The sequence below is a fragment of the Musa acuminata genome, chromosome BXJ1-4 (assembly GCF_036884655.1).
Source record: "Musa acuminata AAA Group cultivar baxijiao chromosome BXJ1-4, Cavendish_Baxijiao_AAA, whole genome shotgun sequence".
NCBI lineage: Eukaryota > Viridiplantae > Streptophyta > Magnoliopsida > Zingiberales > Musaceae > Musa > Musa acuminata.
In genome coordinates, this window is record NC_088330.1 from 37,553,698 (window position 1) to 37,574,243 (window position 20,546).

Consider the following 20,546-nt stretch of genomic DNA (forward strand, 5'->3'; position numbering starts at 1 on the left):
ATGTGAATGATTATTATTACTTTATAACGAGTTTAGGCATAATATATGGAATGTCAAATTAGTTGAGTGTTGAAACTCCAAGTTAACACACCAAAAGCATTTATTGACTAATGTGTCAAATAAGAGAAGATTTATTTGTTTTGAGAGTGGGTCAACCCAATCCATTTTAGGATATTCATAGATTGAAATAAATAGAATGAGATTAGACCAATCAAACGAATTAAGTAACAAACTCCGGATGTGTCGAGAAGTATATCAACAGAGAAGAACATAAAATAAGAAGAAAAAAAAAAGAAAAATTAAGGTTTACCATGAGACAAAAAAAAAAATCCAAGGTATCTCAGCTATAGATGTCTATGAGGCACGAAATACACCTCCTTGGATAGCTCGAGCATAAGAGCACCTTATAGGTATTAGGTCATCAAACCCAAACTCTATAGAGGTGGCCAGAAGATGGGTGAGAACCTTAATCTTTGGCACTAAGTTCTGTCTTGACCTTTTCAATGTTGGCTTCTCCTTGGGACCTTTGGGGTTAGGTTAAGGTTAATTTTTCGATGCCTAACTCGAAGGGGACTTAAGCATACTTGATGCCTATATATTTGTCCTCCCTTAGGAGGATTGAGGATTTGCCTTGCTCGATGCCTCCTTGGAGGTTCTCTACGGGATCTCTTGGTGGACCTCCACCATCTTAAAAGTCATATGGGTAGACCACAAGAGACTAAAAGATTGGTTTGTCCAAATTCGAGTAAAAAGAATCTCTCTTTCTAACTTTACGAAATATTCTCTATCTTTGAAATCATTTTGGGTCATCAAGTAATATGAATTAACTCTCTTGCAATCTCGAAAGCATTACTGCAAGATGTTAATGTAATGTTGGTATTCCATGTAAGCATAAAAACTAATTTTATATTATTATTATGTAAAAAAATTAATAATAAAATTTAAAATCAAATAATAATATATTTATCTTACGATGTATACCTTGCAATGCTATTCAAAAAGTTCTTATCTAATTTATGGATACATCATCGTTGGATCCGAAAGCGATATCAATATCGATCTATAAGAAGAACTAGATTCGCTTTCTCCTTTCTTCATTTCATTTACAAGACTATAAGCGATGAATTAAGGACTTAGAGAGATGAGAAAATATTTGTAATATCTTAATAATTGGTTGTATTAGTCGTACTCATATTGTGTTGTGTGTTGAGTTCCTAAGAGGTTTTGTCTATTTATAGACAAGAGCAAAGGATCTAGGATAAATAATTCGGAGAGTTCCTCCTATCTCCTAAAAAATCTTATTATAATTGAACTTTATTTCTATTAATCGATAATCATAATCAAAATTCAATCGTATCTATAATATATCTTACTTAATTAGATATGATAAAATAATCTAACATAATAATATTTTTTAATTACTATTTGATTAATATAGTAAGATAACAGTTGAGTGTCATTTGGACCGATGATAAAATTCACTACCGAAGGAACTTTAAGATGAACAGGTGAAGGGGGGATTGAAACTCAACTTATGGGGGGAACTCACAAGGAAGGATGTGTAAATCTATCTTGTACTCAGTAAGCATATGCACTCATCTCAAACAAAAGTATCTTATGCTTATGATACAACCTTCTCATGTGTCTGATGTGCTCATCTCGAGTAAAATTATTCATAGATCTGATACAGCCTTCCCTTCGGAGTGTATGATGGGGCTTTCTTGGTCAAGATACTCTCATTTCGAGCAAATGCATTTATGATACCCAACATAATCTTTTCTAACTAAAGAGTATCACTCGTCAAAGCCTAAAACCATACTACATGGATGCTCGACAAGAAGACCAACACTAACGTTAATCCACATCCAAAATAATTTAAAAGGTTTAGATAAAAATAAATAAATAGTTTTTAAGGAATAAAAATACAAAATATAAAAAAATATTAATATGAAATCATGTGATTAAATATATAATAAAATATAAATAATATGTTAATTAAAAAATATAAAAAATTCAAATATAAGAATATTGTATTTAAAAGAAATATTATTATGCCTTCCAAAATATTTTCTTTATATTTTTTATGGAACCAAAAATATTTTAATGTTTTATATAGTTAAGCATTATGTCAAAGAAATAAAGTGTTGAACTATAAGTTACTACTCCTTTCAGAATATTTTTTTTTATATTTTTTAAGACTTTAATATTTTTTAAATTTTTGTAGTAGTATATTTTTTATTTTTTATTAATTTGGTATACTTTAACTCATTGATCGGTTCTTAATTCATTGAATCGGACCACGAAATTATAAACTAAAAGGATATTATTTAGATTTTTAGATAGTATGGACAAAAAAACAATGGAGGCTCTTTAGGAAATTATCAAATCAATTATTTTTTGGAAGTTCACCTGCAAATTCATGAAAAATTTTTGAACTTAAAATATTTCTCTAATAGAATCTTAATTTTAAAAAATTATAGCAAGAGAATCTTTTTTAAATAACTATTATATCCTTATTGGCCATTGCTCTTCACCTCGTCAATCGCCCCCTCTTTATCCCAAACAATTACCTATTGTTCATCGCGCAAGCATAATTGCACGTGGAGATAGGCAATCAATGGCAAAGACTCTTCTCTTGTCAGACCCCCAATAGTCACCTCCATTGCTCATAGGTCCTCTCGTCATTGAGGTTCAATGATTCTTTTCAATGTCGACCATGAGCGAGGGAGAAGATAGGGTTTTCACCATAGGTTGGGGGAGGGAAAAAGGATAAGAGTGATCGTCTATAGGTCATCTCTCGTCATCTATCACAAGTTGGTGAGCCGTATCTCCTCGTGCCATCAATCACAAGTGAGGAAAGAGTGACAGGACGGTTTTGTAAGAATTTGTTAAGGATATTTTTTTTTTTTATGAGAATTCATCTTAAACATTACCAATTTATATTTACCCAACATTCAAAATATCTATATTTAAATTTTTAGAAACGTAGCGTAAGTATATTGTCACATAAAGGTTTATGATAAACTTCATTTCTTTAATTTTTTATTTTTAATTAAAACATTAAATCTAAAGATATAAATATTTCCAATCCATAAACCGTACAGTAGGTACGGTACGTATCTTCCTTTTTTCTAATTTTGTGTGTTTTACTAAAAACGTTAAATCTGAGACAAATGTACTTCCGGTTAATGGCACCGGACGGTACGGTGTTTTCCTATTATTGTTTCAAAGCAAAGTACTTGCCCACGCCCCCGGAATGCATTTTGAGGAGGTACGGCAGGGGACAATTAATGGCGTCCGTTAATTCATCAGAACATAACACAAACACGGCTTGGGGGGGCGTTTGATGTGCACGCACTCGCACTGCTTCGCGCTGCCTTCGTTCTTAAAACTCCCCACATCTCTTTAACCGCGAGTTACTGCTGCTCTCCCCTTTCGGTTCTTTCATCTTTCTCGTCTCCTCCTTTTCCTTTGGCCTTTCTGCTCTGCTCATCCAATCTTGGATTTTGTTCCTCCACTTCTTTCTCCCTTTATAAAAATATCCTTTTGGGCTCTCTTTTCGGCGCTCTGCTCCACCTTCAGTGTGGATTTCCACTGCCAACTCTCGCTCCTCCTCTTCTTCTGTTGAGGAGCAGAGATTTGATACGCAGGAAGACTTAGGGAGCGAGAGAAGTGTGTTTTCTTCTTCTGTTGGAGTGAGGGAGAAGGAGAGAGAGAGGATGGGGGAGAAGGATGGCCTCAAGGAGGCTGTCGATATGGATGCCCTCCTCAAGGAAGCTGTCGATCTGGTAAAGATGCGATTTTTATTTCTCCTTCTTCTTTGTTCTTCCGTTTATGATCTCTTTGTGATGTGTCTTGGGGCGGTGGAATTTGCAGGAGAACATCCCCTTGGAGGAGGTGTTCGAGAACCTGAGGTGCACCCGGGAGGGCCTCACCACGCAGCAGGCCGAGGAGCGCCTCGCCATCTTCGGCCACAACAAGCTCGAGGAGAAGAAGGTTCGCATCGGTGTTCCACACTCTCAAACCCCTCCGTTCTTCTTCTTCTTCCCTGAAGTCTTAGATGTGGTTTTGGGTGGTCGCAGGAGAGCAAGATCTTGAAATTTTTGGGGTTCATGTGGAACCCTCTGTCCTGGGTCATGGAAGCAGCCGCCGTGATGGCCATCGCGCTCGCCAACGGAGGGGTGCGAGACTCGCATCCACCGTGATAATCTCAGCTCTCTTCTTGGTTTTATTTCGTCTTCTCACAAGTTCCCCTCTTTTTTGTGATTTTCTTCCACACACAGGGGAAGCCTCCGGATTGGCAGGACTTCGTTGGAATCATAACCTTGCTCGTGATTAACTCGACGATTAGCTTCATTGAGGAGAACAATGCCGGTAATGCTGCCGCTGCTCTCATGGCACGCCTCGCGCCCAAAGCCAAGGTTACAGATAGGACCCTACATCCCACTGCAATTACTTTCCATGTTAAATTTTCCAAGCTTCTTTATTCTGTTTCTTATGATTTGGATGGGTTTTGTACAAACTGTTATTTAAGAAAATAGATAACAACTTGAATTGAAAAGAGAGAAAAAAAGGAATCTTTTTGGATGATCTTGCTGCTAATATGAAAAAATTTCAGGTGCTTAGGGATGGTCGGTGGAATGAGGAGGAAGCTGCCATCCTTGTTCCCGGAGATATCATTAGCATCAAGCTTGGAGACATCATCCCTGCAGATGCTCGTCTGCTTGATGGAGATCCTTTGAAAATAGATCAGGTTAATGCCTTTTATTTTATTTTATTTTGTAAGCTAATTTTCTGCTTTATCTCATCGTCTTTTGATGTTTTCTTCCTAGAGTGCCCTTACCGGAGAGTCTTTACCAGTTACCAAAGGTCCTGGAGATGGTGTGTATTCTGGTTCCACTTGCAAGCAAGGTGAGCTCGAAGCTGTTGTCATTGCTACAGGTGTGCATACCTTCTTTGGCAAGGCTGCACATCTCGTGGACTCCACTAACCAAGTTGGGCACTTTCAAAAGGCAAGTTTAAGACGTCTGCTTTTTATTTTTCTCCCTGGCATTCTGCCTTTTCAGTTCTGTCAGATTATTGTGTTTTCTGTTGTAATTTGCTTAAGGGCTTTTGCTGCCAATTTGTCTTTACAGGTCCTGACGGCCATTGGGAATTTCTGCATTTGCTCAATTGCAGTGGGAATGTTTGTGGAAATCATTGTGATGTATCCAATTCAGCACCGAGCATATCGCCCAGGAATTGACAATCTTTTGGTTCTTCTCATTGGAGGAATTCCCATAGCTATGCCAACTGTTCTGTCAGTCACAATGGCAATTGGTTCCCATCGCTTGGCTCAGCAGGTCTGTGAAAATCTCTTGTAGTGTTTTTGGTTACTTTAGTCACCATCATATTCGGGAAGTCCCTTATCCTCCAGTGTGGTGAGAATTTTAGAAGATAAATTGTACTGAACATGTGTTTTTAAATGTTATTGTCTCACTTAATACTTAGTAACTATAACAAAATATTTCAATGTCGTGGACTCGAAGATTTGTGACATCATGGTGTGTATCCTACAATAATCAATATAATGGATATTGGAGTCCAGGAAAGACTGGTAATGAACTGTCTAAGAAGAATCATAGTAGCATAAAGAAGGATTAAAGAGGGCAATGGGAGGTTGCTGTGACTTATTGAACATTGAATTAGAGATTAATTAACTAATGTATTATATTGCTTGATTTTGAGGTAGTTGGGATTTGATGCAGGGAGCTATCACAAAGCGGATGACTGCAATCGAAGAAATGGCCGGGATGGATGTGCTATGCAGTGACAAGACTGGAACTCTTACTTTGAACAAGCTCACAGTAGATAAGAACCTGGTTGAGGTCTGCCTAGACTAGGGATTGCTCATTTGATTCTCCTTTCTATTTACTTTGTATAATGCCCTAGTTTCTCCATCTATTCTCACTTTGACAAATTTACTTCATTTACTAGGTTTTTACAAAAGGTGTAAGCCAAGACACTGTAATTTTGATGGCTGCTAGAGCCTCAAGAACTGAAAACCAAGATGCTATAGATACCGCTATTGTTGGGATGCTTGCTGACCCAAAGGAGGTTAGTTGTTGCTTCTGCATTGTCATACGTGTCTGATTAAAGTGTCGAATCTTATCGTAACTTCTGTTTGTTTCAACTATCATCGGTCTCTTCTTTCTTGTATGTTAAAAGGCACGGGATGGCATTCAAGAAGTTCATTTTCTGCCATTCAATCCTACCGACAAGAGGACTGCATTAACTTACATTGATAGTGAGGGGAAAATGCATCGGGTTAGCAAAGGTGCACCAGAACAGGTATAAGCTTCCTGGCATTTTATTTATTTTTTTCACATAATTTATGGGACCTGATGACCGCTTGTCTGTTATGCTTCAGATTTTAAATATGGCACACAATAAGACAGAGATTGAGCGCAGGGTCCATGCTGTGATCGACAAGTTTGCAGATCGTGGGCTTCGGTCACTTGCTGTTGCATACCAGGTGGAAAATAGATGACAAACACAATTTCTTCTACTGTCTAATGCATTTATCTAGTTGGTTACTGATCCTTTTGACTTCCCTGTGGTTCCTTTTGACTCTCTAACTGTCTGCTCTCTCCAGGAAGTTCCAGAGGGAAGGAAAGAGAGTCCAGGAGGTCCATGGCAATTTATTGGTCTCATGCCACTTTTTGACCCTCCTAGACATGACAGTGCAGAAACAATTCGCAGGGCTCTAAATCTTGGGGTCAATGTCAAAATGATCACAGGTGTGGTGTCTGTGATAGAAAGTTATTTTTACTTTTCTGCTTCAACTTCCACTTCCTGTAAACTATGAATCACTATGTGAGGTCATTGCTGGGGAAGCAAAATGATTGTGGCATTTTATTGAAAACAAAGTCCGATGCGGTAAATGAAAAGAAGAAAATCATGTGAGGAGTCTTGACTTCATCTATGACATACTTTTGAGATAATCTGGAATATCACCTATTGGATTTATTGGGTCTAGGTTTGAATCATTTCACCAGCAATCAAGACATGAATATTATAAGCTGACATTAGAACAGATCAGAAGACTGCAACTACCATAAAAAGTCACTTTTAATTATGTCATCATATAGGACTTTGGGTGTAAGCTGTGTTTCATTACTGAAAGGATGATGCGTCAGGTCTCATCTAGTTTTGGTGTATGGTGGAAGTGATGCAGTTATGTGGAGTGCAGTTGATGCAATAATCAGATTGCAAAATTCTGTGCTTTCTCTAAATAAATGTGCTAAAAGTATGTGAAATGCTTTGGCTGGACGTTGCATGTATATATATATCTATTTTAACAATTATTTCTTTAAACATCCGTAAAATATCTGGCCAGTTGCTATTATCATGTTAGATGGGCTAAAGATTTATATCATGCAAATTTTCTTCTTTAATATCAGGGTGGCTGTTCTCGCCCACTAGTTAAGGGAACACTGGTGTTGGTTTCATGTTCTGCATCATGATTGCCTGACTAAACCGGGTTTTACAATTTCAATCAGGTGATCAGCTGGCAATAGGGAAGGAAACTGGTCGCCGTTTGGGGATGGGCACAAATATGTATCCTTCATCTGCTCTGTTGGGACAAAACAAGGATGAGTCAATAGCTGCTTTGCCAATTGATGAATTAATTGAGAAGGCTGATGGTTTTGCTGGTGTATTTCCAGGTATTCTCACTGTTCTTTGCTTAGACAAGTTTCTCACAATTTCATTTCCTCGGGAAGCAATGGTCATATTTTTCTGTTTTCAGAGCATAAGTATGAGATTGTTAAGCGCTTGCAAGCAAGGAAGCATATTTGTGGTATGACTGGTGATGGAGTAAATGACGCTCCTGCTCTCAAGAAGGCTGATATTGGAATAGCAGTTGCAGATGCAACAGATGCAGCTCGTAGTGCATCTGATATTGTACTCACAGAACCTGGTTTGAGTGTTATAATAAGTGCTGTCCTTACAAGTCGTGCGATCTTTCAGCGGATGAAAAATTATACTGTATGTTACAATCTGCAACCTAACTGTTCATTTGTAAATATTTCATCATCTGTCTCGGTTTGCTTCTGCCAGTTCTGATGAGTGATCTAACGTTTTGCAGATATATGCAGTTTCCATTACAATCCGTATCGTGGTATGTTCCAGTCCGTAATTGTCATCATTTTGGTATATTGTATTATTGTGATATTTGAGCATTCTTTTATTTGATATTTTTATGTTGTTCTAGAAAGTGTGCTGTGGAAAGATGATTTGACATACAATTGCTACTTCATTTTCTGAAAGAAAAAAAAAATTAAAAAAACTTTCCATGTGGATTATTTAAAACATTTATGTGAATTTAGTTTTAAGTAACAAGGATAACTTCTTGATTATATGTATCTGGAAACAGCACACTAATGTCATACATGTTTGTTTTTAACAGCTTGGATTCATGCTGCTTGCTCTTATATGGAAGTTCGACTTTCCACCTTTTATGGTCCTTATCATTGCGATCCTCAATGATGGTAATGCTTCTGTATGCTGCTTCCCTTTTTTGCTCAATGGTGACTTAACAGCTCTGTCATTCGTAAATGGTCTAGGACTGTCGATTGTGATAATTTCAATGCATAATCTTGTAGTTTCTACCATATGATAGGCCTCCTGTCATGATAAACTCTTCATTAATATGTCAGGTACCATAATGACCATATCGAAGGACAGGGTTAAACCATCTCCTCTTCCTGACAGCTGGAAACTTGCCGAGATTTTTGCAACTGGAATCATTCTTGGTGGTTACTTGGCAATGATGACTGTCATTTTCTTCTGGGCTGCTTATAAAACTAATTTCTTCCCGGTAAAGCAACTAAATTTTTTACCATAAAGAAAACTGGTCCTGTGAACCTAACTTCAAGCACCTTCATGTCATGAATTATGAAGTTATTGAAACTAATTTCTTTCCAGTAAAGCAACTTAACTTTTGACCTCAAAGAAAACTAGTTCTGTGAACCTAAGTACCTTCATGTCATGAATTATGAAGTTTATTGGTGTTATATAGAGAAACTTGCAGTTTATTAAATGTTTTTTAAAGCTGAAAAACTCTTAATGGTGTTAAATTGCTAATACTAGAGAAGGACTATGTAAAAGTTTACTTGCTTTCCTAAGCTAGTTTGAGTAATATCTTCGAACTAATGCTTGCTAATGCTTTGCAATTGGTCAGCGGATATTCAAGGTCGAAAGCCTTGAAGAAACAGCCCAGGATGACTTCCAGAAGCTTGCATCCGCTGTCTACCTGCAAGTGAGCACCATTAGTCAGGCACTGATCTTTGTGACAAGATCACGTAGTTGGTCCTTTGTTGAGCGACCTGGTTTCTTGCTTGTGACTGCTTTCTTGGTTGCTCAGCTGGTAAGTCGGCTTTGTTCGATGTGCTTGCTTTATGAACTCTTTTTTCGACTTTGTCATCATCTAATACCATGTGCTTTTGTAGATTGCTACTCTGATAGCTGTATATGCCGACTGGGGCTTTACTGCAATTAAGGGGATTGGGTGGGGCTGGGCTGGTGTCATTTGGCTTTACAACATAGTCTTCTACTTCCCACTGGATATCATAAAGTTCCTGATCCGCTATGCTCTGAGCGGGAGGGCATGGGATCTCGTCATCGAACAAAGAGTAATTAATATATGCTTCAGAAACTAATAACTATAATTTTTTTTCACTGAATTCTAAATGACTGAATAATTTGTTCTTGCAGATTGCTTTCACGAGACAGAAGGATTTTGGAAAGGAAGCAAGAGAGCTCAAGTGGGCACATGCTCAGAGAACATTGCATGGTCTTCAACCACCTGATACCAAGATGTTCGGTGACAGGAGCAGCTTCACAGAGTTAAATCAGATTGCAGAAGAGGCCAGACGGAGAGCTGAGATTGCGAGGTAGGACTATAGACATAATGCATTTCATCAACTACAGCATGTTGCGCTTTTTGCTTATTTATCGTTCGATGACAATTCAACCAGTATCGAAACATGTATGTGGTCGAGAATTCCCATTTGCTTACGATACATGGTTATTGAATTGAACATTGTACTTTGCCACACTCCAATTACCTGAACAACTAAATATGCTGATTTTTGCTCTCAACTTGTAGGCTGAGGGAACTGAACACTCTCAAAGGGCATATGGAATCCGTTGTAAGATTGAAGGGCTTGGATATAGACACGATTCAGCAAGCTTACACGGTATGATTCCCAGGTTGTGATATCAAAGGGTTGCAAGCCAGCCACCGATATCGGTCAAATCATCCACCAATGCCACTGCTGCAGTTGTCTGAAGAGTGAATATGAGTGAAATTTTTGCTACCTGAGTTGTGACATCATCCTATGCCTGACCTGATGCAAATTTACATATCATGATGATTATGTAGAACCTCTGTTTTCCATTACGTGTATCTTATCGAGTGCGATGGTTTTGTCTCATCAGCCATTTGCCTCCATTCTCATTCATCAGTATCCTTTTGGTTTCTGATTTCTGTGGAGTTCCTTCTCAAAGAAATCAAATGATAAGTGTTGGGAAGCAACTGCATGTGCTTCAAGATGTCATCAATCACTTGAATGCGTGAAGCACATGGGGAGATGGTTTGAGCATCCTACTTTCTGATGCCACTTTGTGATTTGCATGTGATGTGATCCTACTTGGTTGTGGTTGTGGCCAATATCTCCGAGATGAGTTGGAGTGAAATATTGCTTATAATGATGGTAGGGTCACCATTTTCGATCAACTATTGGACTTGTCACATCAGTAGAGCATCTACTATATATTCAGTCATATTGAATGAACCCTTACTCCAAAAAAAAAAGTTGCCAAATCTTGCCAAATTTGCCAAATTAAATTGATGGTCTAATCATTAGCCGACCTGCCTTGCCTTCGTATCTCAATGAAATGGCATGTTGGTTGACGATAAGAGTATGTACATACGTTGAATCACTTCGAGATTTGTATTGTTATTGCCATAGTATCGTTATGAGAGAGTCAACAGTCCTATGGTTGATGATAAGAGTATGCGTGCAATTCAAGCGTGAGGCTAGGGTGATAGGTGGATTCCTAAGGTTTTGCTGGCATGCGGTGATCGACCCGTAGTCCTTCTGAAGTTTGGTTTGTTTACCGAAGGAGGCTCAAAGTCGTCTTGAGATGTGCCTTGGCCTTGTCTAGTGATACTTCATGTCACCCCAAATTGCTCTTTAGATGCATCGAGTCTCACATAATTGATCAACATTAGGGAATATCTGGACCCGACCCCTTCGACGCTTAAGTTAATAGAGAAAGTGAAGAGGGTTTAGTAGAGCTCAGGATAGTTTAAGTTGAGTTTGCCCCCCTCGTTTGGTTTCGAGGGCTAGCTTTTATACCTAATTTGTTGGTGGAGGGTGGTCGGCTGCTCATTCCCTCTTTAGTTTCTCATAGGGGTTCATTTATGTCAACAACTAGTGAACACGTCTTCATATCGATTACATCAGAGAAGGATGACGGGGGGTATGTCATCTGTCAAGGTGGATGTATGCTTGAAATAGACAAAAGATGGGGATCGGTGCTCGAGGAGTTAGGCCACGCTATCAAAAAATTAATGCTTCGTGCAATTAAGTATGCGACCCCTTCTGAAATCATGGCCGAGGGCAACAGATCACTGGTATGATCAAGGGAAAACTGAGAGGACGGGTCTAATCGTTGTGTATTGATGGTCAACTCGTACAACTTCTCCGGGGATCATGTTCCGGCGATCGCGTGAGAGGACAGTACGAGCTCATGTGTATGTCGATTCCAAGTGAGAGCCCATGATTGGGAATCAGCAAAGCACGCCTGCGCTATTGCTTTCCCTATCAGGTCTCATTGGCCTTTTTCCGGAGGTCGAGACAAGCAAAGGCTGGTGAACCATTTCTGTGAGTTGCTTATGCCTTTGCTTAGGCAGCTTCTTCAACCTAGGTGGTGGGGTGACTTGGCAGCACTATTGTTTTCCCTTTCATGTATCTAAATTGAGAAAAGGAATATCTCCGTGACCCTCATAGATCAATAACCCCCCGTTCAAGATCAGATCATAAAGATGCTCGTCCAATTTGTATAATTAACAGCGTAACAAATCCCACCTAAATGTTCTTGAAATTTGCTATTTGAAGATCTTTTAGAGATTATCACCGAGAAGAACTATGTTATTTTAATAGCATATGAGTTAGTTATATATACAAGTAGAAAAAATCGTTTTTTTATTCTTTGACAAGGCACTAATGAATCCATCCCTCTACATATATATGGTGTTGTTCTGTGTGTTTTAAGAAAGATTAGTAATACATAATAATTATCAGCATGATTATTAGTAACATATGATAATAGTCTTTAACTCCTTCCCTAATCGAACTCCCAATCACTTGCTGAAGAAGTTATGGTTGAATGCAAAGGTATCATAATGAGGACATCATGATGAACATTTGGGCAACTGTGCTCTTTCATTCATTAATTTTTAAAGGTTTAAACCTCATCATCAGTTTATTTTATATCTAAAACATTAATATGATGATTCTTACAAGACATACTTACCAAGTTTAATATGAGGGTTAGAAGCTTCATCAATAGATTTATAAATCAATAAATTTATAGAAACATTAGCTAGCTTAATTGATCAAGACCTAACAAGGAGGAAAACTCTAAGAAAAAAAATAATAAAGATGGCTTGAGCAAACTTTTAGATTCAATGCAAAGAGATACAAGCCACAAAACCAAATTAGAATCACATCACAACAACGTGAGATGCTCAAACTACCACCCCATGTGTTTCCTGTGATTGATGCAATCATGAAGCACCTGCAGTTGCTTGCTATCATTTATTGCTTTGATTTGCTTGACACCCAACTCCAAAGAAATCAGAAATCAAAAGGGTGCTGATGAATGAGAATGGGGCAAAATGACTGTCGTTAAAACAAGAGACAAAACCGTCGCCTCATACAATGCACACAGTTGGAAAACAAAGGTTCTACACGATCACCATGATATATAAAATTGCAGGAGGTCAGGTGTAGGATGATGGATTACAACTCGGATAGTGAAGATTTCACTCACTTCACTCTTCAAACAACAGCAGAAGCATATGTGGATGATTCAGCCGAACTCAGTGGCTGGCTTACAGCCCTCTGGCATCGCAACCTGGGAATCATACCGTGTAGGCTTGCTGAATTGTGTCTATATCCAAGCCCTTCAACCTTACCACGGACTCCACATGTCCTTTGAGAGTGTGTAGTTCCCTCAGCCTACAAGTAGGGAGCAAGAATCCACATATTTAGTTGTTGAGCCAGTAGGTGTACAGCAAAGTACAAAACTCGATTCAACAACCATGCATCATCAGCAAATCGGAATTGTCAACCGCATGCATGTTTCGGTACTTGGTAGAAATAGCATCTAGTGAGAACTAAACACAAACTGATAAAATGCATAAGGTCTTTAGTCCTACCTTGCGATCTCAGCTCTCCTTTTGGCCTCTTCTGCCATCTGGTTTAGCTCTGTAACGCTGCTCCTGTCGCCAAACATCTTGGTGTCAGGTGGTTGCAGACCATGCAATGTTCTCTGAGCATGTGCCCACTTGAGCTCCCTTGCTTCCTTTCCAAAATCCTTCTGTCTCGTGAAAGCAATCTGCAAGAACAAATTATTCAGTCATTTAGAATTCAGTGAAAACGAATTATAGTTATTAGTTTCTGAGGCATATATTAATTACTCTTTGTTCGATGACGAGATCCCATGCCCTCCCGCTCAGAGCATAGCGGATCAGGAACTTTATGATATCCAGTGGAAAGTAGAAGATTATGTTGTAAAGCCAAATAACACCAGCCCATCCCCATCCGATCCCTTTAATTGCAGAAAAGCTCCAGTCGGCATACACAGCTATCAGAGTAGCAATCTACACAAGCACTTGGTCATATAAAGGTCGATGAAGTTCATTCACAAAGCACATTGAAACAAAGCCAAGGAAAACCTTACCAGCTGAGCAACCAAGAAAGCAGTCACAAGCAAGAAACCAGGCCGCTCAACAAAGGACCAACTGCGTGATCTTGTCACAAAGATCAGTGCCTGACTAATGGTGCTCACTTGCAGGTAGACCGCAGATGCCAGCTTTTGAAAGTCATCCTGGGCTGTTTTCTCAAGACTTTCAACCTTGAAAATCCGCTGATCAATTACAAGGCAAAAGCAAGCATTAGTTGGAAGGTATTACCCAAATTAGCTTCAGAAAGCAAGTAAAGTTTTATATGGTTCTTTGGTATTAGCAAATTTATACCATTAAGTTTTTCAGCTTTAAAAGACATTTAATGAACTGGAGGCTTCTATAGATAACACCAACAATGCACTAGTTTTCTTTGAGGTCAAAACAATTAGTTGCTTTACCGGGAAGAAATTAGTTTTATAAGCAGCCCAAAAGAAAATGACTGTCATCATTGCCAAGTAACCACCCAGAATGATTCCAGTTGCAAAAATCTCAGCAAGTTTCCAGCTGTCAGGAAGAGGAGATGGTTTGACCCTGTCTTTCGATATGGTCATTATGGTACCTGACAAAATCATCAATGAAGAGTTTAACATGAAAGGACAATTATATGGTAGAAACTACAAAATTATGCATTGGAATTATCACAATTGACAGTCCTAGTCCAATGGTGAAAGATAGAACTATAAAGTCACTATTAAGCAAAAAAAGGAAACAGCATGTAAAAGCATTACCATCATTGAGAATTGCAATGATAAGGACCATAAAAGGTGGAAAGTCAAACTTCCATATAAGCGCAAGCAGCATAAATCCAAGCTGTCAAAAAAAAATAACACATAGGACATAAGATGTTATTTCCAAATGCATATAACTAGGAAGGAATTTATCCCTCTTCCTGAAAACTAAATTCACAAATCTTCAAAAAAAGAAAAAGATGTACAAGCCATGCTTCTTAGCAGAGAACACATGCTAAGTGTTCTTTATTTTTCTTTTTCTTTGGAATATGCAGTAATAGTTGTATGTCAAATATTCCTTTCAAAACTTGCAATGCTAGAACAGATAACAACCTCAAATATAAGCAACTTCAAATATTTCAATATAAAAAATATTATGACTTTGGCACACATGTACATACCACAATACGGATTGTAATGGAAACTGCATATATCTGCAAAACATAAAATCAGTTATTAAAACTGGCTCAAGAAAAAAGAATGATGAATTATTTTTAAAAAAACAACACTTAGGCTGCAAATTGTATAGTACAGTGTAATTTTTCATCCGCTGGAAAATTGCACGACTGGTAAGGACAGCACTGATGATAACACTCAAACCAGGTTCTGTGAGTACGATATCAGATGCACTACGAGCTGCATCTGTTGCATCTGCAACTGCTATTCCAATATCAGCCTTCTTTAGAGCAGGAGCATCATTCACTCCATCACCAGTCATACCACAGATATGCTTCCTTGCTTGCAAGCGTTTAACGATCTCATATTTGTGCTCTGGCAATAGAAAAAACATATACATTGCCACCCATGAAAAAAAGCAATGAGAAACTCGTCTAAATGAAAGAACAGTGAGAATACCTGGAAATACACCAGCAAAACCATCAGCCTTCTCAATTAATTCATCAATTGGCAAAGCAGCTATTGACTCATCCTTGTTTTGTCCCAACAGAGCAGACGAAGGATACATGTTTGTACCCATCCCCAAACGACGGCCAGTTTCCTTCCCTATTGCCAGCTGATCACCTGATTGAAAATTATATAAACTTGTTAGTCAGGCAAACATGATATAGAACATAAAACCAACACCAAAGTTCGTTTAAGTAGCGGATGAGATCAGCAACCCAATATTAGCCACATCAAAGAAAGAAAACAATTTGCATGATATCAGAAAACCTAATGATGTCATATTCTTTCTGCTGCCAAGCATATCGATTACTCATTTAGATAACTCATCCAGTTATACACAATCAAAGGAGCTAACATCTGCCTAGAGCTAATACCAGAGGACTTGACACCATAACTATCACAAGATAATGACCAATTTCTATGGTGTATTTGCAGAACGATATTACACAAAATTGTCATGTCTTAGTAACTTCTTAAACCATCACTTAGAACAAGATTTTTTATGGGTAAAAAAGGTGACTTCTATGTTACTGCAGTCTTCTGATCTGTACTAATGTTGGCTTACACGATTGGTGAAATGATTCAAACTAGACCCATTAAATCCATTAGGCGATATTCCATGTTATCTCAATAGAGATTAAGTCAAGACTCCTCAGACAGTTCTCTTCTTTTTACTCGATACCGTCAGACATTTTTACAACAAAGTGTTTCACTCATTTTACTTCTCCTGCATTGACCTTACAAGGCAACTAATAGTTTACAGGAAGCGGATGTGGAAGCAGAAAATATGTTAATTAAGAATTTCAAACACGACCAAGATACCTGTGATCATTTTGACATTGACACCAAGATTCAGAGCCCTGCGAATTGTTTCTGCACTGTCATGTCTAGGAGGGTCAAAAAGTGGCATGAGACCGATAAATTGCCATGGACCTCCTGGACTTTCTTTCCTTCCCTCTGGAACTTCCTGGAAAGAACAGATGATTAAAAGGTCAAAAGAAAATTATAGCAAAGTCAAAAGGATCAGTAAAAAAACTAGAAAATCACATTAGACAGTATAAGAAATTGTGTTTATGTGTTGGTCCCCTATCTTCCACCTGATATGCAACAGCAAGTGACCGAAGGCCACGATCTGCAAACTTGTCGATCACAGCATGGACCCTGCGCTCAATCTCAGACTTATTGTGTGCCAGATTCAATATCTGAAGCAAAATAGACAAGCAGCCATCAGATCACAAAAATTGTGCAAAAATAATAATAATGAAATGCCATGAGACTAGTACCTGTTCTGGTGCACCTTTGCTAACCCGATGCATTTTCCCCTCATTATCAATGTAAGTCAAAGCAGTCCTCTTGTCAGTCGGATTAAATGGCAGGAAATGAACTTCTTGAACACCAGCCCGTGCCTTTTAACAGACCCGTACAGGAAAAAAAAAAATCAGATGGACAGTAGTCAAAACAAACAGAAGCCGGGATAAGATTCGAATAACCTGAGACGTATGATGATGCAGAAGCAACAACTAACCTCCTTTGGATCAGCAAGCATCCCAACTATAGCAGTATCTATAGCATCTTGGTTTTCAGTTCTAGAGGCTCTAGCAGCCATCAAAATTACAGTGTCCTGGCTTACACCTTTTGTGAAAATCTAGCAAATGCAGCAAATTTCTCAAAGTGAGAATAGATGGAGAAATTAAAGCAATTTCAGAAGCAGACTGACAGGAGCATCAAATGAGCAATCCATTGTTTGGTCAGACCTCGACAAGATTCTTATCTACTGTGAGCTTGTTCAAAGTAAGTGTTCCAGTCTTGTCACTGCATAGCACATCCATCCCAGCCATTTCTTCGATTGCAGTCATCCGCTTTGTGATAGCTCCCTGCATCAAATCGCAACTACCTCAAAATCAAGCAATATAATTCATTAGTTGGTTAATCTCTAATTCAATGTTCAATCTGTCACAGAAACCTGCCATTGCCCTCTTTAATCCTTCTTTATGCTACAATGATTCTTCTTAGACAGTTCATTACCAGTCTTTCCTGGACGCCAATATCCATTATATTGATTATTGTAGGATACACACCTTGATGTCACAATTTTTCGAGTCCAAGACATTGAAATATTTTGTTATAGTTACTAGGTAATAAGTGAGACAATAACATTTAAAACACATGTTCGGTACAATTTATCTTCTAAAATTGTCACCACGCTGGAGGATAAGGGACTCCCCGAATATGATGGTCACTAAAGTAACCAAAATCACTAAAAGAGATTTCCACAGACCTGCTGAGCTAAGCGATGGGAACCAATTGCCATTGTGACTGACAGAACAGTTGGCATAGCTATGGGAATTCCTCCAATGAGAAGAACCAAAAGATTGTCAATTCCTGGGCGATAGGCTCGGTGCTGAATTGGATACATCACAATAATTTCCACAAACATTCCAACTACAATTGAGCAAATGCAGAAATTCCCAATGGCCGTCAGGACCTGTAAAGACAAGTTGGCAGCAAAAGCCCTTATGCAAATTACAACAGAAAACACAATAATCTGACAGAACTGAAAAGGCAGAATCCCAGGAAGAAAAATAAAAAGTAGAGGTCTTAAAGCTTGCCTTTTGAAAGTGCCCAACTTGGTTAGTGGAGTCCACGAGATGTGCAGCCTTGCCAAAGAAGGTATGCACACCTGTAGCAATGACAACAGCTTCAATCTCACCTTGCTTGCAAGTGGAACCAGAATACACACCATCGCCAGGACCTTTGGTAACTGGTAAAGACTCTCCGGTAAGGGCACTCTGGGAAGAAAACATCAAAAGAAGGTGAGATAAAGCAGAAAATTAGCTTACAAAATAAAATAAAATAAAATAAAAGGCATTAACCTGATCTATTTTCAAAGGATCTCCATCAAGCAGACGAGAATCTGCAGGGATGATGTCTCCAAGCTTGATGCTAATGATATCTCCGGGAACAAGGATGGCAGATTCCTCCTCTTTCCACCGACCATCCCTAAGCACCTGAAATTTTTTCATATTAGCAGCAAGATCATCCAAAAAGATTCTTTTTTTCTCTCTTTTCAGTTCAAGTCGTTATCTATTTTCTTAAATAACAGTTTGCACAAAACCCATCCAAATCATAAGAAACAGAATAAAAAAGCTTAGAATATTTAACATGGAAAGTAATTGCAGTGGGATGTAGGGTCCAATCTGTAACCTTGGCTTTGGGCGCGAGGCGTGCCATGAGCGCAGCGGCAGCATTGCCGGCATTGTTCTCCTCGATGAAGCTAATCGTCGAGTTAATCACGAGCAAGGTTATGATTCCAACGAAGTCCTGCCAATCCGGAGGCTTCCCCTGTGTGTGGAAGAAAATCACAAAAAAGAGGGAACTAGTGAGAAGACGAAATAAAACCAAGACGAGAGCTGAGATTTTCACGGAGGATGCGAGTCTCGAACCCCTCCGTTGGCGAGCGCGATGGCCATCACGGCGGCTGCTTCCATGACCCAGGACAGAGGGTTCCACATGAACCCCAAAAATTTCAAGATCTTGCTCTCCTGCGACCACCCAAAACCACATCTAAGACTCCAGTGAAGAAGAAGAAGAACGGAGGAGTGTGGGAGTGCGCAACGCTGATGCGAACCTTTTTCTCCTCGAGCTTGTTGTGGCCGAAGATGGCGAGGCGCTCCTCGGCCTGCTGCGTGGTGAGGCCCTCCCGGGTACACCTCAGGTTCTCGAACACCTCCTCCAAAGGGATGTTCTCCTGCAAATACCACCGCCCCAAGACACATCACAAAGAGATCATGAAAGGAAGAACAAATCGGAAGACAACAAAGAAGGAGAAATAAAAGTCGCATCTTTACCAGATCGACAGCTTCCTTGAGGAGGGCATCCATATCGACAGCCTCCTTGAGGCCATCCTTCTCCCCCATCCTCTATCTCTGTCTCTCCTTCTCCCTCGCTCCAACAGAAGAAGAAAACACACTTTCTCTCTCTCCCTAAGTCTTCCTGCGTATCAAATCTCTGCTCCTCAGCAGCAGAAGAAGAGGACGAGCGAGACTAGGTAGTGGAAATCCACACTGAAGGTGGAGCAGAACGCCGAAAAGAGAGCCCAAAAAGCTCTTTTTATAAAGGGTAGATCAAAGCAGCAGTAGCAGCAGCATCTTTGCTGGCTTTGGCCACATGACATGACCCTCCCCCCACACACCTCCTTGTCTACCTCATCACCCACCCACACACTAAAATACTAACACCAACAACAGCCGCACCCAAGAGTAGTGTCGATGAGCAAAATACTAAAAGCCCAAACTAAAAGGAGAGGAAAAGATTAAAGAACGGAAGAGAGAGAGAGAGAGAGAGAGCGCAGTAAGTAGTAGAAAAGATGGGGATCGGGGAGTTACAAGAAGAGGTAGGTGGTGGGGGGAACAGCAAACCCGAAGTAGCCGTCGGAAGAAGAGGGGAAAGTGGGCGCACATCAACCCCCCCGCTCTTGTTCTAATGAATTAACTCACCCCATTAATTGCTTCTCTCTCTCTCTCTCTCTCTCTTTGCAGTTATGTTGTGCGGTGAAGCATTTCTCTTATATTAAACAACATAAAGATGAATAACTAAAATATGATATTTTCTTGCAGTGAGAAAATAATTTTTAATCAAATAATTTTTTTATATGACGATATAAATTATATTAAAAAAGATGATTTTTCCTAGAAAATTTATATATTTTGATTTTTTTTAGGGAGATAAAAGAGGAGGGAGGGAGAGAACTAAACAATCCGATCTTTTAGATTTCTCATCAAAATATGAATAAAAAATATTTTAATTATTTTCGAGATCGAAATAACCGTATATACTATGGGAAAGAAAGTATTGAAAAGTATTTTTTCTGATAATAAATAAAAAAAACAAACTAC

At 39.0% G+C, this 20,546-nt stretch overlaps 2 protein-coding genes across 3 annotated transcripts; one reads left to right on the forward strand and one right to left on the reverse strand.

Annotated features, from left to right (window-relative positions):
• Nucleotides 1–3,418: 3,418 nt before the first annotated feature.
• LOC135663530 (plasma membrane ATPase 1-like) lies at nucleotides 3,419–10,481 on the forward strand. Its single transcript, XM_065176842.1, has 21 exons — nucleotides 3,419–3,788; nucleotides 3,877–3,996; nucleotides 4,083–4,181; nucleotides 4,284–4,421; nucleotides 4,619–4,753; nucleotides 4,833–5,012; nucleotides 5,136–5,342; nucleotides 5,748–5,867; nucleotides 5,977–6,096; nucleotides 6,208–6,330; nucleotides 6,410–6,514; nucleotides 6,635–6,779; nucleotides 7,542–7,706; nucleotides 7,790–8,028; nucleotides 8,129–8,161; nucleotides 8,450–8,531; nucleotides 8,700–8,860; nucleotides 9,224–9,409; nucleotides 9,492–9,674; nucleotides 9,757–9,935; nucleotides 10,151–10,481. The coding sequence occupies exons 1-21, from the start codon at nucleotides 3,720–3,722 to the stop codon at nucleotides 10,245–10,247; spliced, it is 2,886 nt and encodes a 961-aa protein (XP_065032914.1). The 5' UTR covers nucleotides 3,419–3,719; the 3' UTR covers nucleotides 10,248–10,481.
• Nucleotides 10,482–12,930: 2,449 nt separating this feature from the next.
• On the reverse strand, nucleotides 12,931–20,183 carry LOC103983005 (plasma membrane ATPase 1). 2 transcript variants are annotated; one of them, XM_009400126.3, is made up of 21 exons: nucleotides 19,500–20,183; nucleotides 19,280–19,399; nucleotides 19,095–19,193; nucleotides 18,856–18,993; nucleotides 18,525–18,659; nucleotides 18,261–18,440; nucleotides 17,930–18,136; nucleotides 17,406–17,525; nucleotides 17,177–17,296; nucleotides 16,935–17,057; nucleotides 16,749–16,853; nucleotides 16,474–16,618; nucleotides 15,604–15,768; nucleotides 15,281–15,519; nucleotides 15,150–15,182; nucleotides 14,749–14,830; nucleotides 14,419–14,579; nucleotides 14,017–14,202; nucleotides 13,754–13,936; nucleotides 13,493–13,671; nucleotides 12,931–13,292 (listed from the first exon to the last, which is right to left on the reverse strand). In XM_009400126.3, the coding sequence occupies exons 1-21, from the start codon at nucleotides 19,566–19,568 to the stop codon at nucleotides 13,196–13,198; spliced, it is 2,886 nt and encodes a 961-aa protein (XP_009398401.1). In that variant the 5' UTR covers nucleotides 19,569–20,183; the 3' UTR covers nucleotides 12,931–13,195. The 2 variants fall into 2 exon arrangements, with proteins under 2 accessions (XP_009398401.1, XP_009398400.2); XM_009400125.3 differs by having other exon boundaries at nucleotides 15,281–15,768; nucleotides 19,500–19,786.
• Between the last annotated feature and the right edge of the window lie 363 nt (nucleotides 20,184–20,546).